At 50.7% G+C, this 27,026-nt stretch overlaps 1 protein-coding gene across 11 annotated transcripts in view; it reads right to left on the bottom strand.

The window, feature by feature from the left end:
* Window positions 1-769: 769 nt before the first annotated feature.
* ZNF618 (zinc finger protein 618) overlaps window positions 770-27,026 on the bottom strand; it is a 173,575-nt gene continuing 147,318 nt past the window's right edge. For 4 of the 11 annotated variants that reach the window (XM_028107975.2, XM_028107977.2, XM_028107978.2 and 1 more), the window contains 6 exons: window positions 22,383-22,622; window positions 18,475-18,555; window positions 16,414-16,458; window positions 15,381-15,458; window positions 3,454-3,555; window positions 770-2,803 (listed from right to left, as the gene is read on the bottom strand). In XM_028107975.2, coding sequence (XP_027963776.1) covers window positions 1,287-2,803; window positions 3,454-3,555; window positions 15,381-15,458; window positions 16,414-16,458; window positions 18,475-18,555; window positions 22,383-22,622 — 2,063 coding nt within the window. In that variant the 3' untranslated portion in view covers window positions 770-1,286. Of the gene's footprint in view, window positions 2,804-3,453; window positions 3,556-15,380; window positions 15,459-16,413; window positions 16,459-18,474; window positions 18,559-22,382; window positions 22,623-27,026 lie in introns of all 11 variants that reach the window. The other 7 variants (XM_028107976.2, XM_028107987.2, XM_028107981.2 and 4 more) reach the window with 4 other exon arrangements.

Here is a 27,026-nt window from a genome sequence, read left to right as displayed (position 1 = left end):
CGGTGCCAGACACAGCGAACCCGGAGGGCGCGTCTTCCACGCACATTCAGGACTCCTAAGCCACATGCTTCCCTATGGCTTCCGCCGAACCCCCATCTGTGAAACCTGGTCTCCAACCCCACTCCTGGTTTCCAAACAGCAAAGCCAAGTTTGTGGTCTTGGCTGTTCGAATACACGAACATGGGACTGTACAGGGAGGGCTAATAAAAACCTTAGCATACTCAAGACGCCACTGAGATGAGCTCGTTTACAGTGTGATTTGAGGAACAAAAAGGGCAACTGGAAAAAAAAAAAACAAAAACAAAAAACAAAACCTCCAAAACATAAGTTATAGACATTCAGTGCCTCCTAGCAGAGTCTAAAATCAAATTTGGAAGAAAAAAAAAAAAAAGGTAAAAACTGCTAAAATGTTAGGAAAGAAAATTAAGGAGTGGAGACAGTATCTATACTTCTTTAAAAAATGTCTTTTTTTCTTCTATCTTATATTAAAAAGCAAAAGTCAGCTTTATATTCTTAAAGTCTCCTTTCCTGATCTGGGGAGATAGATAGGTGTGTTTCTAAGGCGGCTGCCTCGGGACCCCCCCCAAGGGTATCTCGGAGGCAACAGCTCAATGCCCTGAAGGTGAACGAGAACAAAGTCCAGTGCAGACACGGTCCATCTGATGCAGTTTGGAGAATCCATGGCAGAGCAGCCGGGGAGAGGGTGGGTGTGGGAGGGTCAGGAGGGCTTGGGGGAGGGGGATGGAGGGGGCAGAAGGGGGGGGCGGCCACTGGGTCAAGGACAGAGAGCATCAAGTCACTTCAGATCTCAGCTGCCTGAACGTTTTACATCAGCTTTCTACCAATCTGCACACCTGAAAACGGAGTCTTTTAAGCCCCCTCACTGAGAAAAGGAGGTGAAGTGTCTTCCCTCTTCCCCACTCAGCTTTCCTGACACACCCAGTTCAATGCACAGGCGCCCACGAGCTGGCGTGTGCGCACGCACCAGGGCTGTGTGTGTGTGTGCATGCGTGCGCGAGGCTGCGGGGGCCACGCGGGCGGGCACAGGGCCCCTGCACCGCACACCCACGGCACACGCGCCTGGACGCGTCCGCACGCCACATGCACACACACACTGAAAAAGCACTTAAGTTTCCAGGGGGGGCATTTATAATGAGGTCCACAGTGTTTAGAACTTAAATTCCTTTTTCTTTGTTTGCGACAGTGTTGTGTGTGTGTGTGGTTTTTTTTCCTAATGTTTCTCTTCTCTTTCTCTTTCTTTTCTTCCTTCTTACCGTTCCGAAGTCTTAAAGCATGTTGGATTTCAGAAACATGAGTTTGTTCATATCTTCTGGACTGAGCAGCCGCCTCCTTTTGATCAGAAGGGCTTGCTCACACATATTTACACACCCGCTCCTGGCCCCCACGGCCGGAACCGCGAGCAGCCAGAAGGCCAGCTTGGCGAGTTTCGTGTGCTTTTGGGTAACGCACGACCAGTACTGGAAGAGATCAGGGGTAGCCTGGAAGAGGGGCTCCTGCAGGTAATCGTACACTTCGTTCTTCCCGAGCCGATCGTCTTCCTGAGCTGCGGGGTGCTCGCCCGTGGCGGAGCGGGGCTTCTTGGCGGCGGGCTCGAAGTCAGCCTCCTCGGTCCAGGACTCCTTCACCTCGTTGATGAGCTCACACACCTTGCCGATGATCTCCTCGTGCTGGTAGGGCGGCACAGGCCGCAGCTTCTGCTGCGGGTCCAGGATCATGGCCACCTTATGTGCCGGGTGCACCTTGAAGTTCTCCTTGAGGGCCTCCAGGAAAAGGTGGCACAGCTTGCTGACGGTGCCCGCGTCGTTGGCCTTGGCCGTGAACAGCTTCTCCAGCCTGACGTAGGTAGGCAGCACCAGCTGCAGGGTGGGCTGGCTCTCATTGCTCAGCTCGATGACCGCCTGCTTGACGGGCGTCAGGATGGCCGCCAGATTGCTGAGCAGGTGCTTGTTGAGGCTCTGGATGAGGTTCATCTTCTTGGCGCGGCTGTAGAACTCACAGATCTGCTCGTAGCGCTCGTGCACCAGCAGCAGCGAGTCCGTGACCGAGTTCCAGCAGGGCGGCGGCGAGGTCTCCTCCAGCGAGCCGAAGGTCTCCTTGGCCAGGCCCGTGGAGCCCGCCAGGTCCTCACACACGTTGAGCAGCTCGATGACCTCGTGCATGCTGCGGGCCTGCAGCGTCCGCTTGCTCAGCACGCTCTGCACCACCGAGTTCAAGGCACAGGCTGAGCAGCGAAGGCACATGCCGGCCTTGGAGAAGGCCGACGCGCTCACCCGGCAGTCCGTCACGTACACGGTCCTGATCTCCGACATCACGAACTCCGACAGCACGTTCTGCACCCAGTGGTGCACCAGGTCGCCGCTGTCGCGGATGTCCGCACCCTTCACGCCCAGCACGTAGCTCTTGATGTGGTTGCCCTCGGCTTGGTAGGCCGTGAGGATGTAGCACGAGTCGGGGCCGACGCTCTGCGAGTGGCAGGTGACACCGATACCCAGACAGGCGTTGCTGCCCAAGGCACACGTCACCTTCACCTTCACCTGGTTGTACATGCGCGGCAGGTGCTTCAGCGCCAGTGTGTTGAAGTTGCCCAGGATCTCCGTGACGGAGAAGGCCCCGTAGCGGGCGCCGCTGTCCACCAGCGTCTGGGCCAGTTTCAGGAACTCCTTCCCACTCACCACGCTCAGCGCGCCCAGGTCGGCGCACATGACCCTCAGCAGCCGCTCTGCGATATTCTGCCGCTCCTTCTCGGGGATCATGCTGTTGGGTGTTAAACCACTGGTCATGGCTGGTGGAGGACACAAAGAGAGATGTCATTAAACCTGGCATCTGAGGTTCCTTCGTCTGGTAGCCAGCCAACTATTCTATAAGCACCTAGTATTGGGAACTATGAGGTTTCATCTCGCACACGAACTGGTGGTGCTGGTGGTCTTGAACATGTGAGTCTCACCGGAATAACGTTCTAGGGTTGATTAGTAATGCCTGCTGTGAGCACGGGAAGAGAATACAGTGGGACGTATGCAACATACTTGCACGTGTCATTCACCTAGCCTTCTGAAGCCAACTGGTCTACCTTCTTCTCAACATAGGAATTGCCTCTAAGAAAGGCATCTCTAGTGAATAAAATAAATGAGGCCACAGCATCAGGAAAGATCAGCCAACAGAAAGTGTGGAGAGTGGATTCCAGTTCCAACTCTATCACTAAGTATGTGCTTTCTGAGCACAAAAAGATCCCCTCCTCTCCCCGGGCTTCCTTCTGCCTGTCCAGTGAGGTCACAACTCCCACAGACAAGGTCTTGGGTGTGTAAGAGCTTCGGACGCAGTCTTGCATCACCATGAGAGGCACAGGTGGCGGGACTGGGGGGGGGGGGGGCGGGGAGTGGCTGGACCCGGGGCTAGTGGTGCACGGGACGGACCTCTGGCCTGGGAGAGACCTACTGTTGTTGGCACTGTTCCTCTGGGCTTGGGGTTTCCACTTCTCTTCCACAACAGCAGGCGGCGATCGGGACTGGTTGGAGGCGATGTTGTTCTCGTTGTCCGCTGTGGGCACAAAGGGGACAGTGTATGACCCTGAGGTGCAAGAGGCCTGCCAACTCACAGGATGGGAACGACAGCATGGCGCGTGAAGTCCAAACGAGGCTTCCAGGACTCAGGCCTGGGTCCAAACCCTGGCTCCTGCTCAGACAGCCATCCGATGTTTGCAAAGCCTCAATTCCATCACTTGAAGAAATGAAGATTGAGCACGTGGATGGGACACACGTGCTGGAAGGACCAACAAGAGAAAATGCAGGGCAAGACCGGAGCACGGGGCCAGGTGCAGAGTAAGCGCTCAGTGGGTGGGAACCGCTGACCCGCGTTGATCTGGGGGGCCTCACACCCACACACAACCCCGTGTTCTGGCTCAGAAATGGGCGAGGGATGCCAGGTACCGCAAGTGGCCAAAGGGACCTCACATTCTTCACTTCTCTCAAGTGTGCTTTTCTCATCTTTTCAGCTTATTTACTAAAAATTGAATTAAAGGAACAAAACCAAACCAAAGCCCTATGTGATACTAAGTTCTCAACCTCCCTCCCTGTCAGATGTGGAAACTGAAGCCCAGATACAGGAAACAATTCGCCCGGAATCACACAAAAAAACCCAAAAGCAATGCTGGGACAGACATCCGAGGTCCCCTGATTCCTAATGCCTGCTCCATGCATTTCCCTAACCTTTGTTTACTTGCACATATGCAACTGTATCAAAATGGTACATGCCGGGCACCTGGGTGGCTCAGTCAGTTGAGCTTGAGCATCAGACTCTTGATTTTGGCTCAGGTCATGATATCAGGGTTGTAGGATGGAGCCCTGTGTCAGGCTCTGTGCTGGGCGTGGAGCCTGCTTAAGATTCTCTCTCTCCCTCTGCCCACCCCCACCCCCAGCCCACACTGTCTCTCTCTCAAATAGACAGATAAAATGGCACATGCTTATTCTCCTTCACCGCTACTTCTTTGCCATTTTTATAGAATCATTTGAGTAGAAATGGTCTGAGTACCATGCTTGTCATTATAAATGACCATACAGTCTCCCATCGAATGATCCACCATGGATTGCTGAACCACACACCGAGTGCAGTTTCTGGGCTGTTTCCAAAATTACTGTTCTGCTATGAACCTACTTGCCTAATATTCTACTACCGTTTCTCCCTGCTTTTGTTGTTGTTGTTGTGGGTTTATTTCCCTGAGACATCATCTTACAGGTAGAATCACAAATGCAAGGAGATGAATGGGCCACAGTGATCCCTGCTCAAGAAGCCAGCATTTTCCATTCTTCTCAGTTTAAGGCATCAGGCCTTGGAGGTCAAGCCACAATTTTCAAAGCAAAAGAGGCTTCCCTAATATCTACATGTTCAGCCCTGCAAGGCTAATTAAGAAACTCCAGGGAAAAACAAAAACAACGTCCCCCGTGCCAAAACAATGCGAAAACAACAACAACAAAAGAAACTCCAGGACATCCACTCCAAGGAACATACTACAATCACTAGGAAATGTGGTCGCATAGACTGTAATAACACAGGAAAATGCATGATGAAAAGATCTCATCACAATTTTATACATATTATTTATACTTGTATTTTAGACTTACAAGTCAACAAATCCATGCATCAAAAATAGATGGGAAGGGGTAGGGACTTTACTTCCCTTCCACCCATGAAGCAGGACCTGCCACGGGAACTGCTCTCCTGTTGGAAACAATTGCGAATCATGATTCCACTGCTTTCGGACGGGTAACTCCAGGTCTGATCCCAGAAAAAGGGGACAAATGCAGTAAGTAATACGACTGACCCAGCTGGTCCGAAAGCGGTTTGCAGGTTGCAGCGCAGGGACAGGGAAGGGGAACACAGCCCAGTGGTCTTGGTGATTTGAAGAGGCAGAAGCCAATATTTAGGGAGGCCAAAGGGAGCTAGCATGTACAGGGAAAGTACCAGAGAGGAAGGAGTTACGTAAAGAAAAGAGCTCTGGAGACCTTCAGTAGGGTTCCCTGAACTCTGCTGAATACTCACCTGCCCAAGCACAGGGTCAAATTCCACAAGACTGGGTAAAGAATCACTAGAAAGCAGCAAGTGGAGGGTGAGGGGTTGGGGAGGAAATAATTTGTATTCCCTCACCCAGAAAAGAGAGGCCACGATGCATAAGGAACTGGGTAGGGTCCCCTCACTATGGGGCAAAATTAACCACAGATTAAGGGCTGCACTAGACCTGCCCCAATACTTTTTTTTTTTTCAAGATTTATTTATTTGAGAGAGAGAGGGAACGAGTGGGGGGGGGGGAGCAGAGGGAGAGGGAGTAGCAGACTCCCCGCTGAGCGGGGAGCCCAAGGCGGGGCCCAACTCCCAGGACCCTGGGATCATGACCTGAGCCAAAGGCAGAGGCTTAACTGACTGAGCCACTCAGGAGCCCCCCTCTGCCGTAATACATCTTAAGAGTAAGCCTCCAAAGTATGACATGGTCCTATATAACTAAACTGTAAACCAGAACAAAGTTCAATGTTTTTTCAAAATCTAGCACCTAACAATATAAAAATTCACAGTCAATTATGCAATAAAAAAGTTATCAGGCATCCCAAATGGTAGGAAAATATGACCTATCAACCAGGAGAAAAACCAATCAACAGAAACAGAGCCACAAAGGACAGAGATGATGGAATTATCCAGTAAGGAGCTTACAGCAACGGTTATAAAAATACCCATAAAATGTGCTCGAAGACATGAAGGGAAACATGAATACCATCAAGAAGGAAATGGAAGATGTGAAAAACCCAAAACTAAAACTAACCAACTCAAGTGGAATTTGTAGATATAAAAATAAATTGTCTAGGGAAACAACACACCGTATGGGGTAAAAGATCAGATGCCACAGAAGAAAAAATCAGTGGAGAACTACCCAACATGGAAAACAAAAAGGGTAAAAGGCTGAAGATAATGAACAGAGCATGGACCCTGTCAGACAATTTCATATACATATAACTGGAGTCGCAGGAAAAGGGGGTGAGGCAGAAAAAAAAGTGTGAAAAAATGTCAATTTTCCCAAACTTGATTAAAAGTGTAAGTCCAGATTCAAAAAGCTCAACTGACTCTAAGCAGAATAAATGTAAAGAAAATACCACCAAGGCACAGCATCCATGACAAAATTGTTGAAAACCATTGAAAAGAGAAACTCTTAAAAGGAGCCAGAGAGGGGGAGAAATTAACGCACAAATGAACAACAGTAAGAATGGCAACAGACCTGGAATCAACGGAACAAAAGTATCAACAGAAAGTATCAACCTAAAATAAAAAATTTTTTAAATCAACCTAAAATTCTAAACCCAATGACCGTATAAAAATGTGAATCTACAAAGAAATGAAGAGTGCTGAAAACCACACATGTGGGTATACACACACACACACACACACACACACACACACACACACACACGTTCCCTCACTTTTAAACTCTTCAAGAGATAAATGACTTCTCATTAGAAAATAACGAATTGCAGTAATAATATGTATGGTAAACTGTAGGACAAGAATATCACAGAGAGGGGCACCTGGGTGGCTCAGTCGACTGGGTGACTGCCTTCGGCTCAGGTCATGATCCCAGGGTCCTGGGATCAAGCCCTGCATCTGGCTCTCTGCCCAGTGGGGAGCCTGCTTCTCTCTCCCTGCCCCTGCTTGCCCTTCCCCATACTTATGCTAATAAATAAATAAAATCTTATTAAAAAAAAAAAAAGAGTATCACGAAGACCAGGACAGGGGAAGAGAAGATGCTGCTGAAAGTTTCTCACACAATATGGAAGGTGGGCTGATACCACTTGACTTGACAAGTTAAGAAATACATAGTTTAAAACCCAAATAAACTATAAAAAATAAAACAAAGAGTTGGCTTAATGAATCAATGGAAATAAAAATGGAATCATACAAAAATTCTCAATCCAAAATGAGGCAGAAAAATGAGAAAGAAGAACAAGGAAGAAATGAGATGATTAGGAAACAAGTAGCAAGACGGTAGATTTAAACCCAACAATATTAAAATTACATTAAGTATAAATGGTCTCCACAGTCCAAATATAAGTCAGAGATTGTCCTAGTAAAAAGGCAAGACTCTACCATATGTTATCTATAAGGAGCCTATTTAAGTATGAAGACAGGGTAAAAGGCAGAATAAAGGTACACCATACAAATAGTAGTGAAGAAAGCTAGTGATGTTTGCGATGGTATTACAGAAAAAATAGACCCCAGGACAAGAAATATTACCAGGGATAATGAGAGACCCTACGCCATGACAACAGGGTCAAAATACCGAGAATAACATAATAATCCTAAACGTGTATATATCTAAACACATGAAGCAAAACCTGAAACAAGAAGTAGACAAATCCACAATTGTAAGTGGGGATTTCAACTCTCTTCTCTGAGTAACTATTGTTTAGAAATGAAGGAAAAGGACTGAACATAAATGAAGAGAGAGTGGACAAGATCAAGCAGCCTAATACACATATAATTGGGCTCCCAAGAAAGGAGGGAGGCAGAAATACAGTGAAATCACATAAGTGGTCTCTGACCACACTTGAATTAAAAATTAGAAATCGGTAAGAAATAGGTCTTTGGAAAAATTGCAACTATTTGAATAATAAACATCACACTTCTAAAATCACATGGAACAAAATATATAAGGGAAATCAGAAAATGGTTTGAACTTAACATTAAAACATAACCTTTCAGAATCTGTGGGATCCATCTAAAGCGGGGCATATTTATAGCATTAAATAATTACATTACAAAAGAATAAAGGTTTAAAATCACTGTTATTTTTTGTTAAAGATTTTATTTATTTATTTGAGAGAAAGAGAGACAATGAGAGAGAGAGAAAGCACATGAGATGGGGGGAGGGTCAGAGGGAGAAGCAGACTCCCCGCTGAGCAGGGAGCCCGATGCGGGACTCGATCCCGGGACTCCAGGATCATGACCTGAGCCGAAGGCAGTCGCTTAACCAACTGAGCCATCCAGGCGCCCTTCCACCATTAGAAAGATCTAAAGAGAAAGAGTAAATTGATTCGAAAGAAGAAAGGAAATCAGATAGCTGAAAGCAGAATGAATAAAGCAGAAAATAAATACAACAGAGAAAAATAATGAAACTAAAAGCTGATTCTTTGTAGAAATGAAGAAAAATGATAAACCTTTAGCCAAAAAGATTAAAAAAAGAAAAAGGACACAAATTATCAGTATCAGGAATGACAGAAGGTGACATCACTACATATGCTACAGATACGAGAGGGATTAAAAATGATTCAACCCCTTAAGTGAGGCAAACAAATAACCTAAAACATACAAAGTACCAAAGTCCACTCCAGAAGAAACAGATAACCTGAAATAGTCCTGTTATCTATTGCAGAAATTGAGTTCATAGTTAAATAACCAATCACAAAGAAAAATCCCATATGGGTTCACTGGAGAATGTGATCAAATATTTAAGGAAGAAGTAATACAAATTCTACACAAATTATTCCAGAAAATAGATGAGAGAAGAACAGCTCTCATTTTATGGAGGCTGGCATTACTCTGATCCAAAACTAGAGAAAAACACTGCTGGAGAAGAAACTACAAACCAGTATTCCTCATAAACATACATATAAACATCCTTAACCAAATATTAACAAACTAAATACAGCAATACATTAAAAAAATAATACATTGTCACTAGGTGGAATTTACCCCAGAGATATAAGTTGAGGTTAAAAACAGAAATCCAATCAGTGCAATTCCCTATACTAACAGAAAATAAGAAGAAAAACGATCTCTATGGATATAAGTACACATTAAAATGTGAGAAAATTCAGAGGTGCCTCGGAGGCTCAAGTCAGTTTGGTGTCCGACTCGATTTCGGCTAGGGTCATGATCTCAGGGTCATGGGATTGACTCTGTGCTCAGCGGGGAGTCTACTTGAGATTCTCTCCCCTTACCCCCCACCCCACGTGCTCTCGCTCTCTCTAAAAATAATTAAGTCTTTTTAAAAATGTGACAAAATTCAATAGCCACTCACGACAAACTACGAAGAGAAGGAAACTTCCTGGACCTGATAAAGGAAATCTAAAAAAAAGCTAAAGTCTGCTGACTTGATAGAAACCAAAGAGATTTTAAGGAAATACTATGAACAATAGTATTCCAACAACTCACATAACCTGGATGAAATAAACAAATTCTTAGAAAAACATAAACTACCAAAAACCAATTCGAGAAACAGAAAATCTGAACAGACCTATAGAAGACAGAATTAGTGTTCAAAATATTTTCCACTAAAAGAAAAAAAAGCAAAGTCCAGATTCCGATGGCTTCATTAGTGAATTCTAATCCTATGCTGAAGGAACTCTTCACAAATTCTTCCCAAAAACAGAAGAGGAGGGAACATTTCACAATTTATTTCACAAGGCGAACATTATTCCGATACCCAAATCAGACAAAGAAATTACAAGAAAAGAAGCCACAGGCCACTATCTCTTAGGACTACAGACACAAACATCTTTCAATAAAACAGAGCAGACCAAATCCAGCTATGACAAGTGGGATTTGCCCCAGGAATACAAAGTTGGTTCAACATACAAATATAACATATTAATCAACAAAAAACAAAAACCACATGATCCCAATAGATGCAGAAAAGGCATTTGACAAAATCTAATACCTTTTCAATGATAAAAACAATTAGCAAACCAGGAACTGAAGGGACCCTTTTCAACCTGACAATGGGCATCTATGGAAAAACCCACTGCTAACATCACACTTAATGGTTAAATCCTGAAAGCTTTCCCTAAGATCAGGAACAAGACAAGAATATCCATTCTCATCTCTTGTATTCAACGTGTATTAGTGATTCTAGCCAGGGCAAGGAGGAAAAAAATGATAATTTCAAAAATCATCCAGATTAGAACGGAAAAAGTAAAGTGATCTCTATTTGCAGATGACATGCTTGTGTACATAAACAATCTTACGGAATCCGCGCGCACACACACAAAACTCTTAGAACTGGTAAGTTTAGCGAGGTATTTCTTTATACTAACAAATGAACACCCCAAAAATTAAATTAAGAAAGTAATTCCATTTTATAATAGCATCCAAAAGAATAAAATAGGAATAAATTTACAAACGAAGTGCAAGATTTGTACACTGAAAACTAAAAACATGGTTGAAAGAACTCAAAGACGACTTCAATAAATGGAAAGACATTCTATGTTCATAGACTGGAGGATTTAATATTGTCAAAGTGGCAATACTCCCCAAATTAACCTAGATTCAACACGATCCCTATCAAAATTCTTGCTGGCTTTTTAACATAAATTGACAAGCTGAGCCTAAAATCCATGTGGAAAGGCAAGAGATGCAAAATATCCAAGACGATCTTCCAAAAAGAACAAAGTTGGAAGTCTCACACTTCCTGATTTCAAAACTACTGCAAAGCCACATACTAATCAAGTTAGTGTGGTACTAGCACGAGGACATACAGATTAATGGAACAGAATTCAGATTTCAGAAATAAACCCTCACACTTATGGACAGTTGATTTTTGACAAGGGTGTGAGGACAATTTAATGGGTGAAAGGGTAATCTATTCAAAACCTGGTGGTGGGAAAACTGGATAGCTGCATGCAAAGAATAAAGCAGGGCCCCTCCCTTGATAACTCATACGAAAATTAACTTGGAATATAGTCATAAAAGTAAAAGCTAAAACTGGTTTCTTAGATAAGACACCAATAGCACACATGATGAAAGAAAAAATAAATGGACTTCACCAAAATTTAAAACTTCTGTGCTTCAAAGGCCAGCATCAAGAAAGTAAAAAGACAACCCACAATATGGGAGAAAATATTTGCAAGTCATGTATCTATAGAGGTCTTTCTACCTAGAATATGTAAAGAATACTTACAATTCAACAATAAAAAAACAAAAAAAATTAAAAATGGGCAAAGGATCTGAACAGACATTTCTCCAAAGGAGATATTCAAATGGCCACTAAGCACAAGACAACATGTTCGATATCATTAGTCATCAGGAATATGCAAATGAAAATCATAATGAAATACCACTTCGCACACACCAAGATCGCTAAAACAAAAAGTCAAATCATAGCAAGTACCTTGAACGGGTGTGGAGAAATCACACCCCTCATACACTGTTCGTGGGAATGGAAAAATGGTACAAGCCCCTTGTGGAAACAATCTGGTAATTCCCAATCAAGCGTGAGTTATCATGTAACCCAGAATTTCCACTCTCAGGTGTACACCCCATATAGAGTTAAAAACATATGTCCACACAAACATGTGCACTTGAACGTTCACACAGCAGGTGTGTTCCCGTAACAGCCCCAAATTGGAGGTAACTTAAATGCCTATCAACTGGTGACAAGATAAACAAATTGTGGCATATCCAAACAATGGTGTACTACTCAGAAATAAAAAGTAGTGATAGTAGTTACTGATAACACAGGACATGGATTCATCTCGAAAGTATGCTGTGAGAGAAGCCAGACACAAAAAATTAAATGCCATGTAATTCCATTTATATAAAATTCCAGTAAAAGCAAAACTAGTGCAAAAGGAAGCTGAGAGTGGTTGCCAGGGCTGGGCTCGGGGAGGGGACTGGCCACAAAGAGGCAGGAGAGAACTTCTGGAGTGGATGGTCATGTTATACATCTTGACTGCGATGTTGCTCAGATGACTATCAGTTGTCAAAATGGTCAGAATGCGCTCTTCAAATTGGTGGATTCCATGTCCGTAAAATTCTATCTTCGTAAGTCCAATTTAAAAAAATGAATGAAAAGAAGCCCATTCAAAGAGTAATAACAGTGGTTAGCTCTGAGTAGTGAGATCATGGCTGATGCTTCATTTCCTAACTTCTCCGCAAGTTCCCCACTTCTTTTAATGAGCAGATAGTACATTTAAAATGGGGAAACACACGTTCCTAAAATGGAAACCAGCAGCCCTTCTTATCAACTTTCTCCACCAGCATACAGGGGTTTGAAGGCCCGGGGCTCAAACCCAGCTCTGCCCTGGTTGTGGGGTATGAGCTTAAGCTAGCCGTTCAACTTTCAGGGCCTCAGTTTCCCTCCTTAACTAAAATGCTAGGGTGGGGCGAGCTGCCAGGGTGATTCCCTCATCCTCTGCCTTTCTGCAGGGCCTGGAATGGAGAGGAGTCAACTTAGCAGTGGAGAACAATGTCTACTATCAGTTGACTCAAACGACTTTTTTCTCCAGATCCCATTGATACTGCTCCCGACATGGGTGAGGTACTTGGTAAACGCCCCGTGAAAACGCTTGATTTATAGCTTGAGCTGAAAATAAAGTTTATTCAGTGTGGCTATCCCCTAAGTACCAGAGGCGAACACGTCCAGCCACATCTGCAAAGGGCTGGATGCAAAGTTGGGAGTCAAGGCTATCTCCTGGGGAGTGACCACTGCAGGAAGGAGAAAGCAGCTGTTCTGATAGCGGACTGGAAAAGAGGCACCTGTTGTTCAGTATCTGAGACTGACTGTACTACGACCCTCAATGTGTGACATATCCAGACCCCTCACCCAGCCTGTGAGAGCAATGACCGGCCCACTTCACAGACGAAGCTTGAGGCCCAGAGAGGTGAAGCTGCTCCAAGGGAAAGCCTGACACCGTGAGAGAGCTCAAATGATGTTAGATACTTTCTACAAGCTCTGCAACTTTGGGCCAGTGATTTTGTCCTGTGAGCCTCGGTTTCTTCATCTATGTAATGGGGATGAGAACGTCAGCTTATTCAGGAGATCTAACAACATAGCCTCGTCTGACCCGTAGTAATTGCTCACTAAATGTTAGCGATCTCCGGTATTATTACTGCCAAAACATACTCTGGAACTGTCACCAGGGGCAAGACAAATTTTCCTACAGCACAGAAAAGAAGTTTATTAGGGGGGAATTACCCTGTGCCATTCAGCAGCCTCTTAATGAGATTGGTGTTATTCGAGGCTGATCCCCCTTATCAGCGACACTGTGAACTGCACAGATCATGACGCTTAATTTTTCTCTATGGAGTCAATCCTTTAATCCCGACTCAGCCTGGCTGGGATTCAGGCTGGCTTTGCACTGGATTGCCCGCAAGGCATTCTCTGCCAGCAGTGGACCAGAACAAAGCGGCCCAAAGCTCTCCCTAGAAAACAAGTCAGGAGGCTTGGGAGCCATGGGGCCACCATCTGCCCAGCCTTGATTTGCATTTTAATGGCCTCCACCCAACTGCCTGAGGGATGGGGAAAGCACAGGCACCCAGACTCTTCCCTAATTAGCCTCAGCTGCAGGAAGCCCGCAGGAGGGCAGGTGGAGGGTCTGCAGGGGGGCAGGTGGAGGGTCCGGGTTCCAGAGGAGGAGGAGTCAGCAGAGCCGGAGTATGGGAGGCTCAGGTCCAAGAGGTGTGCCTGTCACTGGTTCCCACAGGGTCAAGTCTGAACGCCTTCAGCGGGCACACCAGAGCTTGGAGCTCACACGTCTCGGCTGCCAATCTGGCTCAGCTCTGATTTTAATGAGTTCATTAGAAATAAATAACAGCTCCCCGCCACCAAAGAGCACGTGACTGAGCGCCCAGAGGACAGCGCCCACCCAATGACTGCATGCAAGGGACCAGACGGACACAACGAACGAAGAGGGGTCCCGCTCAGAGAACAGAACAGCCCCCCGCCTAAATGAGAGTCTAGCCCTGCGCTACTCTGGGCAGGTCAGGCCTGCCCTAAGAGGGGCACGAGCAATAACAGTCGCCATCACAGACCACCGTTCCTGCATCGCCCAGCGCGTCAGGCACTTTCCTCCCACCACTTCCAATGCCCCCCTGCCCCGCCCCGGGTCCCGAGGAGGCCTCGGAGGGAGGGGTGACAAGGACCGCTAGCTGAACCCCCAGGTTCCCGTTTCTCTTGGCACCGTGTCGGGCTGTCCCTGGACAGTGGCGCTGGGCGTGCTCCCCGCCCCTGGAATGTGGGCACACAGGTCACGTGTCACTTGTGATCCAAAGTGGTGAAGGAGGAAGTGTGTTTCTCTCCCCGCCGCCCAGTCCGGGAGAGGGAGGCTCTGAGGAGCCAACGGGGAGGACAGAGCTTCGGTCGCCGGGTTCAGGGCCAGCCAGCCCGGCCACCTGCGTTAGGCTGTGCTGTGACCGCAGAAGTGATTATGTCAAACCACTAGAGAGTTTGGGGTTTATCTGCCATCGCACGGAGCGTCTGCCTGACTGAAATAGAAACTGGACCAGAAGTGGGGTGCTACTGTGAAAAAACCCTAAAAACGGGAGACATGGCTCCGAAGGCAGGACGGTTGAGAGGAGGAGGCTAACAGCACAAGCTTGGAAGGTGGCAGAAGAGCTGATAGAAAGGCCATCCAGGTAGTAAGCCACCAGCCGGCAGGCAGCTCGTCACTGGGGACTTGCCTCAGGCCGACAGGCCCCGGTGTCAGGGTGGGGCCTGGGACACGCTCCGGTTTGAGGACCGCTGCTGTCATGTTTGGGACAGTGCTACAGCGAACGTACCTCTGCTTGGAGATGGGGCTTGGGCCCAGGCTGCCCTGGGAGGATGCCTCACCCCTCCCAGCCCCCGCCTCAGCTCACCGAGATCTCAAACCACACTCCCTTGCCCCCTCGACGTCCTTCCTGGTCAGCTACCACAGGGCCTTCACGCTCAGCACCAAGAGCCACAACCTTCAGGAAGCCTTCTTCAGCTCGTCCCCCTAACGGTGCTCCCACCACCCTCCCCAGCACAGACCTCCCCTGTGCGGCCGCAGGGCTCCCTGAGCACAGGTGCCAGGCCCTGTCTGTGCCCATTTCCTGAGAAAGCGTGGCCTCCGCGCAGGCTCCCTTACCTGCATGGGACTGCATGTGCTCCAGCAGATTGTTGTAGAACTGGAACTGGATCCCACAGGCGCCGCAGGTGTACGGTTCTGGGGCGGGAGGGGGAGAAACGAGGCAGCTGTGTTAGGGGCAGAACGACCCCGGATGCCCGGGAGCTGGCTGGGGCTCTGTGCTTGGGGCTCTGGGCCCAGCCTGTCCGCCCCTGTCACTAACTGCTGAGGGAGAAGCTTGGGGGGAGGGAGGAAGACCTGCAGATAAAGAGGCCGTCTAATTCAATCAAGCAGACATTTATTGAGTGCTTACTGTGTGCCAGGCACTGTTCTGGGCACTGGGGAGGGGAGGGGGGCAACACTGACGGAACAGGTGCTCTCCTGGGGCAGGGCCCACATGCTCCGCAGACATCCGCGCCGAGGAAACAGCTACATGAGTGTATGAACGAAACGAAGACCAGGTGAAGAGCACAGGGGACGGTAAGGGAGCGGGCAATAAGCTAGAGAGGAGGGCAGGAAGTAGAGAAGGCCGTAGAAAGGCGAGAGGACACAGGACAGGTGAGGACAGGTGAGGACAGGGAAGACAGAGCGGGCGGGACAGGGCCACGTGCGCAGGTGGACCTTCCACCTCTGTGTCCCCAGCACTCAAGCCAGTGCCCGGCACGGGGAAAAGGGGAAGCAAGAGCAAAGAAGGGGGCCAAAGAGGAGTAACGAAGAGACGCAGAGGGCAGCTGAGATGCGCTTGGAGGAGGTGTGTCCCGAGGCTGCCCCCGCGAGTAGCAATGGGAAGGCCTGGGTTCCTGCCAGGGCCGGGGAGGGCGGAGGGAGGCCGCCTGTGGGCAAGGCTCTGCCTCGTCCCCCGTCCGGACTCCCCCTCCCACCTGGGGCCAGGCCCTCCTCCTGCCTCGGCTGGCTGCCAGGACTGCCTGGGGTGGGGCCGGGGGGGGGGGGGCCCAAGGGCAGGCGCCCTGGGGAGGTCCTGAGCAGGTGGCCGGCTGAGTTCACTCCCTGCCCTGCCTTGCCCTCTCCAGCCCCCCATGGGACCGTCACTTACTCTGTAGGAGAGGGAAAGGATTGGAAATCAGGGGACTTGCAGTTTCTGCAAAAGAGAAACAGTTTAGCTAAGTCTCTTCCCGATCTGGTGTTCTGAGATGATTGTCATTACTTCCATCCTCAGGAAGCAGTGAGCCATCGGGGCTCGAGGAGGAGGAGGATCTGAGAGCCAGGCTCACATTCTGGGCTGGTGCCAGAGCACCAGGCAGGGCAAGGTCAGCCAGGGCCATGCCTCCAGGACACCCTCAACTCTCAGAGAGTGAGCCCACAGAGCTCTAATGAGGAAATGTCCATGTGTGGCTGCTGCTTCAGGAGAGGGAGCTGGGGGCTGCTTCTAGATCCTGGCGCCGGACACCAGAGCAGCCTCGGGGAGGGGGTTCTGCTCGCTGGCATTGTCAGGTGAGCTTCAAAGGCAGAAGGCAGCAGGGGAGGACCAGAGGGACCGGGCCCGGGGTCCTGGCCCCAACCCTTACAGGCTGGGGACCTGGGGCCATGACCGACCGCTCCTGGGCCTGTTTCCTCGTCCAGAAAATGGGGCTAACGATAACACTGACAGCCCGCCCCCGCCCCGGGGCTGTGGTGAGGATGAAAAACAGGTGAGACACGTACAGCTCTGAACACAGGCCAGGCACGCAGTAAGCGCTCAATAAATGGTGGCTGCCAGCACTTCACACCGTCCTCCCCAGTCCCCCAGTCCGAGGGGCAGCTCTGCAGGACCCAGAGGCGGCGGAGGAGACACGGCCTGGCTGCTGAGGCGAAGGCTCCCCGGGAGGGGGTGGTCCCAGTCCTGGCTCGACTGCCTCCTGTGTGGCCTCGGGCAAGTCACCCCATCGCTCTTAGCGCCGCCTCGGGGAGACTGGGTTACATTTCTCAAAAGGGTGAGCCGCTTGGAAAAGCCGCACGCTCTCTACGGTTTCCAGGGCTACGCTGACATCCCTACCCCCCCACCCCCAGCGCACCTCACTCGCTTCCCCTCGGGGCACTCCACGTTATCACTTGGTTTCCTTAAAACCGCAGTCGCCATCATGACAGCCCACACGGGAGTGTGTCACCTCCACGGGCCTCACTGACTGCCCACCGTCACAGGGACATGTGCGGGAGCCCCGCTTCCCCGCGCAGGAGAACGCGAGGCTGGCCCCAGCCACCAGCACCGGCGCTGCAGCCAGGGCTCACGCTTCGGCTAGGGACCAAAGCCGGAGCTCAGTGTACTGGGCAGAAGCCTCCACATCCGAGTCCGTGCTCCTGGCTGTGTCATGAGGACCCTGACTGACGGACCCCTGTCTGTGCGGCGGCGGCCAGCACCTCATCTGCTGAGCTCAGCTGCAGCTCACAAGAAAGCGAGGAGGTACCATACCTTACCGTAACGCAAGTATTCAGAACTTCTTCCCATCCTGCCCTGGTTGCCACTGTGCAGACCGGCTTGCTGGGCCTCTTTCAGACAGGCCCCCAGGGCCCAGCTGAGGTCCGACCGGGGAGAGGGGCCTTCGGCGGCCCGGCTTCAAGGTGCGCTAGGACAGCCGCCAGGGGGCGCCAAAACACCACCAGTCACCGCGGCCAACCCGAAGAGGACCTTTGGACGGCCTCTGATCCAAAGTGGGGCCAGAGCTCGGGGTCTCTGGCTCTTACGCTACAGTTCTCTCTACTGCACCCCGTTTGCCTGTCCTGGAAAGAAACTGGCTGCAACGTTTACTCTAAACACCTAGCACGAGCTCTCTTACTCCCCCTCCCTGACCCCCCCCTCCCCGACCCCCCCCTCCCCGAGGGCCATCTGAGTCAATGCTGCAGGCTATGGGGACCTCGAGTTCCTCTCTCCACGGGGACTGGGAAGAGACAAGAGCAGGAGTCCCTGAGATGCCCCTGAGGCCCAGACACAGGTCCCTGGAAGAAAACACCCTTCCCATTTCTGCCTGGCCCTGGCCCCCTCCCTAATTCCCTGCCCACCGTGTCCTCCCAGGAACACCATCATGTACCATGAAGAGCCCAGCCCAGAGCACCTGCCGCTACCACGGGAAGGAGTGCGTGGAGGCCACAGCACAGGATGGTTGTCACAGGGCACACTCACCGCTGGAGTTTTGGGAACTGCTATTTGTCTCCTCAAAGTGGTTTTGTGCTTTGCCTTCTACTCTCCGACTGAAAGCGCTTTCTGCTGGGTGGCGACAGGAGAGAGCAAGAGAACACTGGTGACTGGTTAGCACTATGAGGGCCCAGGGGAAGGGCATGCCACAGTGGACTCTGAGGCCAGGGTACCCCGGAAGTGCCCCGTCCGGGGGCTGGTAGCATCCAGGGCTTTATGCTGGGCAACCTGCACTGCGAAGGGCTCTAGGACCCCAAACCAGACCCCCAGCTCCTCGGGCTCACCTGACTTGCCTGATACCTTGTCAGGGCCCCAAGAGACCCCCCCACACAGTGCTCAGCATGGGTGGAGGGCCAGGCACGGGGGCATGCATGTGTCACCTGAATGCCCAGATGAAATCCAGCTGAGTGGGCGGATGGCAAATGGGCCTGGGTCTCCCATCTTTGGCTCCTCAGGAGCCACATTTGTGACACAAAGTCATTTGGTCCTGCCACCCACTACTTCCTTGGCCAGAATCTGCCGCCACAGGACCCACCAAGGTGGTGGGAGATTGACAGACTGTTTCCTGCTGGTGGCTCTGGCAGAACAGGAGGGCCAGACAGCGGATTCCAGTGCCACAAGCAAGTGGTCCCTGGGTGGCAGGGAGGGCATCCTGGGAGAGACAGTGTGACAGGCAGAGCCGGGGCAGCCCCACACCCTGGGAGCCCGAAGACCAGCTAAAGTCTGCTCAGAGTTCATCCGGGGGGGAAGGGACTGGCTCCTTAAGGGATTCTTGGGCATCTCCACCTGGAGGTGGCACCTTCCTGGCGCTGTCTAGAAACCCTGGAGTGAAGAGATGGGGTCCGACCAGGAGGAAACTGACCGGTTTAGTTCCGACCCCCACCCCCACCTGCAGAAGGTTCTGAGACAGAGTATCGGCGCTTGAAGGCTCTTGGCACAATGGGCCTGTGGGCCACTCCAGTAGATAAAGCCTTCTGAGAGCAAGTCCAGTGGGGATGAGCAGCTGACCCAGTCCCTTTTAAGGGCAGACAACTCGCACAAGGACATCAAAGGCTCTGAGAAGCTCAACCCAAAAGAGACCCATTTCGCTTGTGACCCAGCCTTCCCAAATATATTTAGCCACCGAAGCCCATTTTAAAAATTCTTTAGTATCCCTCAAAATTGGTGATTGCCCGGAACCCACTTTGGGAAATGCCACTGTCACCCAGCCCACCCTATGTCAGAAGGGCAAGTGCTCAGACCATGGGGGCCAGTGTTCCGAACGAGGATGGGGTAATGGGGAAAGAAGCCACAGGTGGCTCCTACAGGCCCTGCTCCAAGCCCAGGCTCCCGACCCCAATGACACCTCCCGACGCCGAGGCTGTTGATAACATCGCAAGACCTGCTCTTCAAAATGTGTCTATAAAACGCCTGGGCTGACAGCTACACAGGGGCAACCACAGAGCCCACCTCACGAGGAGCTGAGGGGCTCTCTTTGCCAATTTACAGAGAGCCCCTCAATTCTTCATCTAGGTTGGAGGGTGGGGGGGTGGGCTCTCATTTACGGAGCACCTACTATGCGCCAGGCATGGTCCACACACCTTACACCCATGGTCGCCCCCAGTCCTCCTCCCGACAGAGCTCTGAGATCCGCACTGTCATCCCCACTCTACAGGCGAAAAGACAGGAAAGTGCGGTTGCCCAGTTCCAGAGCTGGGCGTACTCCTAACCCATCGGATGGCAAAGGAAGGAGAGTTCGTTCCTGGGGCAGATGCAGTCTCTTGAAAAAGGTCTGGGGTAGGGAAATGATTCCTTTCTCCATCTTAATCCCTGTGCATTCCTTCAACGCTTACCCGTCTGTGGAGGTGTTCCATGCAGCCTAACCAACATCTCAGTACACAGCACGGAGCTTACAGACCCCTACCATTAGTCTCCTACTGCTCAGCTGATGGTGCACATTCGGAACAGCTCTCCGGGCATTAGCACCTCGGGTCGAAAACCAAGCGGGGGTGGGGGGGTGCCGTGTGCAGGCAGGGTCGTACCCACGGAGCACGGCCTGCTAGCGGGATGGGGGCAAGGACAACTTCCGGCTCTGACAGGCAGGGCCCTGCTCACCCCCTGCTCTCCTCTGCCCTGTGAGCCCCACAAGCCATCCCAGGGCACATGGCGGCAGTCAGAGGCACGTCAACAGCACAGCTCCCTAGATGCGCGGAGGCCCAAGGGCCACCACAGACCATACACAGCCACAAGGTCAAGAGTAAAAGCAAGATGTGAAAGCCAGGATCCCCTTATTTAGTTGAGCTAATATCCACCATCAAAGAGCCCACGATGACCAGTCTGTCTCCAACCAATTTATGACTACTGTTGCAAAACTACAACAGCTGTTGGCTTTTCTCAGCACGGTACCTGAAAAATCATTACCTTCAAGATTGACCACTTACTCATCTTTTGGAAGACCTAAGCACAATAAACTTATCCTCAGACATTTTTAAGAACCAAATCTCTGGGGCGTCTGGGTGGCTCCGTTGGTTAAGCCTCTCTGCCTTCGGCTCAGGTCATGATCCCGGAGTCCTGGGATCGAGTCCCGCATCGGGCTCCTGGCTCAGTGGGGAGCCTGCTTCTCCCTCTGACCCTCTCCCCTCTCGTGTGGTTTCTCTCTCTCTCTCTCTCAAATAAATAAATAAAAGACTTAGGAAGAAAAAAAAAAAGAGAACCAAATCTTTGCCCCAAATTAGCCTCCTGAACCACAGAGTAAAGGTAGGCACAACCATCTCATGGCTATGTGGTTGGTCCAATCTACTAGTTCACTTAACTCAGGTCTCAGGTCTGAGTTTGATCGCTTATGTATTTCTCTAATTCGCTTTGGGCCTCCTGAGGGCAAGGAAAGGCCCACGGTCCAAGGACAACGTCATGACTCTTTCTTTACCCCACACCCCGGCGGCAGGCAGCCCAAGGCTCAGTCCACCCAGATATGAATGAGGATTCCTGACAACCGCTACTCAGCATCGGGGGTGTCGTAGGGTGTGTCTCATCAGTTTTCCGGGGCGTGGGGCTGCTGAGTACCTTTCACGGCCTGACACCCTCCTGCAGCCACAGTCCCTTCCTGCACAAACTCAGAACACACTGGAGCTGGCGTCCACCACTTTCCTGCTGGGCTAGGAGAGGGGCTTCACAGGTAGTACCAGGCAGGGGGAGGCTAAGAGAACAGAGCTCTGCTTCACGGGGAGCAGCTCTTCCTAGACATGTGTTTTTAGATTTGGTTTTTCAGGAAGACGGGGGATGCAAACTCATGCCAAGAAGGTCCAGGCAGGTGATGTAAACGGATGAACGGGACTGGATGCAAGACAGACAACAGCGTGATCACAATGAGACATGACACCTGCCACGTGGCCACTGTGTTGGGGAGGCAGGAGGGAGTGGTGAGGACCACGGAATACCGGGCAGTATGTGCTCTATTCAAGGGGGCCGCCGTGGCTCAGCCCCAAGCCAATTGCTACCTTCCAGGAAAGTGGGTCCACCACTGCCAGAGCTGATTTTTCAACGTCAGCAAGAAATCAAACGTCTTACACAAAATCTCCTGATGCTCAAATGTTGGCAGTTAATTAAAAAAAATTTTTTTAATTCCTTAGGCTATGACTTGGGAAAAAAATACTCTCCTGCTTAAAAAAAAAAAAAGTTTGCAAACCATCAAGCACAAACCCTCTGATTTACGGTAAGAAAACCCAGGCTCAGAGAGGCTATGTGGCTCGCCACGGTGAGAGCCAGCTAAAAGCACAGTGAGAGGCACCCAGATGTGTCCCAGAGAGCTACGGGACCTCCACTCGCTCTTGCGAGGGAACAGACCCCAGGCACAGCGGTGGCAGGTGGGGGCGGGGTGAGGAGTGGTGAAGTGTGAGCATAACATAGGCCATCGGTACCTGCGGTCGCCTTGCTTGCTGGAGATCCCGAGTTTGGAGTGCGGAACGTCTGGGTTTGGGTGGCTGGAGGGGTGCGGTGTAAGAGGGTGGCGCATCGGACCACGGAGGCCGGAGCCTTTTTCCCCGACTGGTTCGTCTGGGTCTTCGCTGCCACGAAGCGTGGAGACGGGGAGACCTCCGGATGTGAACACTCAGAGCCCGTGTCTGGATCGTCCGGTGGCTCCCACCCGGGGGCAGTACCTGAGAGGGTCACGCTCTCAGTCCCCGTGGGCCCTCGCAGCAGGCCGAGTGAGTGGTCTCTTGGGCCACAGAACCCCATGCTCAATGGTCAAAACCCCTTCTCGGTCCTTAGAGAGCAAAGGCTCTCGCTCTCACTCAGAGCCTAAGAAAGTCCAGGATTCTAGAACCTTCCCCAGCTTCTCCTCGAGGGAAGCCTGATCGTCAACCAACACTCAAGAGTTTCCCAGACGCCACTGACCAGCTCACTGGGAGGATCACCCATAACCCTCAACCAGCCCAGGCTCTTGGTGTCTAAGAATGCAGCCTATGACCTGTGCTTGGGGCACCTGAATTGTCAACCCAGGCCCAAGAGCATTTTCTAGAACATTGGCTCTGAAGTCTCTTTTCCTTCCAAGGCAGGCTGGCTCAAAAGTAATGACAGAAAGCAGAGAGACAGGGACATGCCAGGGTTGACTGGTGGCGGTGGGGAAAAGCAGAGGGGCTCCATGTAGCCCCGGGGTTTTAGGGGAAGGGGCACTGATTGGACTTGCCGCTCTTGGGGACAGCACTTAAAAGTCTACACGCTGCTTGCACCAAAGTCAGTGCAGCAGTTCCCCGGTGGTGTCTGGGGAAGTCTGGGTCACCATTTCCCAGACCCCCTGCCTCGTTCCCCTGCATCCTCTGCAGAAGCTGGAGTTGCTGAGAACTAGGGGCTGACCCCAAGGTGGTCTTCACGTCTGGCGGTCCCGGGCGGGCAGCAGTCCAGCTCCTTCATGCCGCCCGGGGCCCTAAACCAATAGTGGGGGCCAACCCCTGAACCTGGCCACACTCCCACGTTCAACAAAGAACGGGCGGGGGGGGGGGCAGTGGTCTTCTGGCTCAACTGCAACTCTCCCCCCGAAGGCAAGAAGGGGACCAGGCAGCATGGGAAGGGGCCCCTTCGGTGCTGCTGCCCCCCTGCCTCCGGGGGTGGAAGAGGGGCCTCACTATACCCTAGTCCCAGGACAGTGTCCATCCTCAGCATCAGATACTCCACCCACTGCTTTCAGGGCCAAAAAATAAAAAGGCACTTCCTGACCCTCCACCTCGGGCCATTCCTGGCACCAAGGAAGAAGCCCAGGCCTAGAGAAGTGGGAAGCAGGGCTTTGCCCAAGGTCACATAGGAGAACACACTCTTCGGTGCTTTGTTCACCAGCCTGAGACACTGAGATGAGCTCAGAGGACTCGGCTGCCCTCCTGTCCTCTTGGAGGGTACCCCCTCCTCCATTCACAGTGGTGGCCAGACGCCACGAGCTAGGGCACGCTCCCATCACAGCCCCCTTAAGCAAGCCCTCACCCGCCCCACCCCAGCCCCAGGAGGAGTCCCCAAGGCTGCCATCCGCAGAGGATATGGGTGGCCCTCATGTTTCAACTCCCATTCTCTGGATCCTGGCTTTCTTAATCAGACAGAGAGGTTTGGCTGGGGAAGGACACAGCCCTATGTTCCCTATCTCTCTCTCTCTCCCTTTTGGAGCCAAGTACCTTGGAGGTCCCTGGAGGCCAATCAAAAGGGTGGCTTGTCTCACAATTTCCAAATGTTTTTAGACAAAGAACAACGTACACATCAAAGTCCATGGTATGTGTCCAGAGTTCTATCTCTGAGCTCCCCACTACCTCCCTAAGGCACAGTTTGGGGACCGAGTGTGGAGCAAGATGGACCCACCTCTGGATGCCAGGTCCCTCCCCTTCGGTCTCTGTGGTCGTAGCCTCTTATTAACTTCCCTCTCTTAACCTCAGCTCCCCCCACCCACGCCCCTTTTGTTCACCAAGAAAAATGGTGCGACCAGCCTCTCACGGGGATTCTGTGAGAACCCAAGAACACACAAGACCCCAGGGTACATGGCTCTTCACATGGAAGCAGCTATTACTGGTATTTTTGACGGATAAGGAAACTGAGGGCCAGAACGTTTAGTCAGTTTAAGGGCCACACAAAAGTCCGTGTCAGGATAAGACAGGAGTCAAGCTTGTCAGCTACCGGAGGGGGCCTCTGCACAAGGACACGTGGTCTCCTTTGGCCTCAACCCACACGTCCCAGGAACCTGGGCACAAGGGACAGAGAATTTCTGAGCAATACACTGAGCACGTGGCTTTCATTCCTAAGCCCCAGTCTCTGCCCTGAAGGATGGTTTCTAGAAGACCCTCCGGATCAGTTCTTCCCAAGGTCTACAATTCCTGATGTCAAAATCCCAGCCCCCTCCTCCCCTGTGGCAGGGAGCTCAGGGGCACCCAGGAAGCACATGATATAAGAAATCTTTAGGAACCTGGCCTGGGACTGGCTCGTCTCTTGCCTTTCCCATTGTCTAATACCCTCTCTCTCTTCCAAGCCTTGTGGCCTGGCCTTTGCACATGTTATTTCTTCTGCTGGAATGATCTTCCCTCCAGTTTTTGCCTGGGTAACTCGTGCTGGTCCGACACACCTCCACTTAAGCATCGCTTCCTCTGGTACCCCTCTCTGACACCTCACCTGGTCATGTGTCTTTCAGTCTTTCCATCCCCTCCCCTCGCCCCTTCCAAGAACTGATCACCACCCATACTGATACATGGTGTTATCTTTTGATTGGGATCTCTCTTCCCCAATAGCCTGAATGCTCTGTGAGGGCAGACTCTGCCAGCTAGGCCCAATCACGCACTCAGGACCTGGCACATTCCCTGACACACAGAAGTGCTCAAGAGGTGTTGTGGAATCAGAGAATCAACGCGTGAATGGCCAGAGAAGCAAAACTCAGAACCACTTAAGCAGAGCACACAGCAAAGACAGGATGTCGGAGAGGAGACATGAGAAGCTATCTCCTGTGTCACCCTCCCATCAGCCCCAGAGGTCTATCTAAGGCAGAGGGGTACTCAGAGCTCAGAGAGGTACAGGAACCACTCCAGGGTCACAGAGCAGATAGGGACGGAGCAGGATGAACTTCCCAGACTCAACAGTCTGCTCCATCTGTGTACCTTCTCACATGTAATGTTATCAGGCTGGAATTCCTACCCAAGTTCTCACCAGGAAAAGAAGAGCGAGCTTCAGACTGACTGGCTGACTGCCCTTATAAAGAACACACATGAGATGTTTACATCTAAGAGATACTTTAAAATAAGAAGAGTACTGAGGTCTCTCCTGTCTGTAAAGCTGAATATTCAACAAGAGCAAAAAAAAAATTCAGAGAATGTAAGGATTTGAGAAGAGTAACCATGGGGTTACCGAGAGCGTACAGAGACCAGGGGGGGCTCCCTGAAACCTTCACTAGGCGGAGGACGGTGAAGATGCATTCGAGGCAAATGGGAAGAGCGTGCGCAAAGGCTGGGGGTGGGAATGCGCGGGAGCTGTGGCGCAAAGAGTCTCATTTGGGAATGCCTCCTCATGGAATTTCATCTTAGGAAGAGAACTGGAGACCTTACTCCTCTGGCCATCATGGAGTCCCCGGTGTAGGAGTAAGCCCTCCCCCGGATTCAACTGTGAAGCTGGACAAAATACACGAAACAACAGTTTTCAGACCTTGAACAGGAGGCAGCGCAGGGCTGTGATTCACAAGGGAAGACCTGATGTGAGATCACTCCAGTCTCTGCCTGGACACCTTCTGGACCACGGCACGGGGGGTGGAACCCAAAGAAGGCACTGCAGTCTGGCTGAATGGAGGAGACAATGGTCAGAGTTCAAGGCTTCTGAGGTGGTTAGAATTGGCAGGGCAGAATAACGAAGAGAGGGGAATTTTGAAGGAAAAAAAAAAAAAACAACTCCAGGAATGTGCAGAGGGACCCCCTTAAAGTATTTGGCTGGATGCCAAACTGATTGTACAAAAGGAACCTCTGAAAAGTCTGGCAGGTAACCGCTGCTGGGGGCTGCGAACCGAGAAGTCTCCCAAGATGAGATGTCTGAGTTCCCATCTGCCACAGAAGACAGACCTCGTTGAACACCTCGAGCGTTTAGTTTGGGACCCAGAAAGGCCAGGCCTTAGAAGGATTACTCTAACGCCAGAATAAGAACAACTGGAGACCCACCCTAACAGTTTAGAAACAAACCTTTGAGGTATGAAGCCGATCTGTAAGTAAAGTAACTGCCTGCCATAACAAAATCCAACACTTTTCAAAGGAAGATAAAATTCAGATGCTCAACAAAACACTGCAATGTGCAGCACAGAATAAAAAAATTACTTGTGAGGTGAAGCAAGAAAATGTGACTAATAATCAAGAGAAAAATATCAGTCAACAGTAACATACAGAAATGACAGGGATGACGGAATCTGCTGACAAGGACCTTAAAACAGCTTTCACAGATATGCTCAAAGATGTAAAGGATAATATGAACACAATGAAAAAAGAAACGCTATAAAAGGGAACCAAATGGAAATTACAGAGATGAAAAATAGGGTAGCTGAAAAAAAAATTCACTTGATGGAT

Source organism: Eumetopias jubatus, unplaced genomic scaffold (genome assembly GCF_037043125.1).
Source record: "Eumetopias jubatus isolate StellerSeaLion01/CBP00866 unplaced genomic scaffold, mEumJub1_p1.0 scaffold_15, whole genome shotgun sequence".
NCBI lineage: Eukaryota > Metazoa > Chordata > Mammalia > Carnivora > Otariidae > Eumetopias > Eumetopias jubatus.
This window is presented reverse-complemented; position numbering and strand designations above follow the sequence as displayed.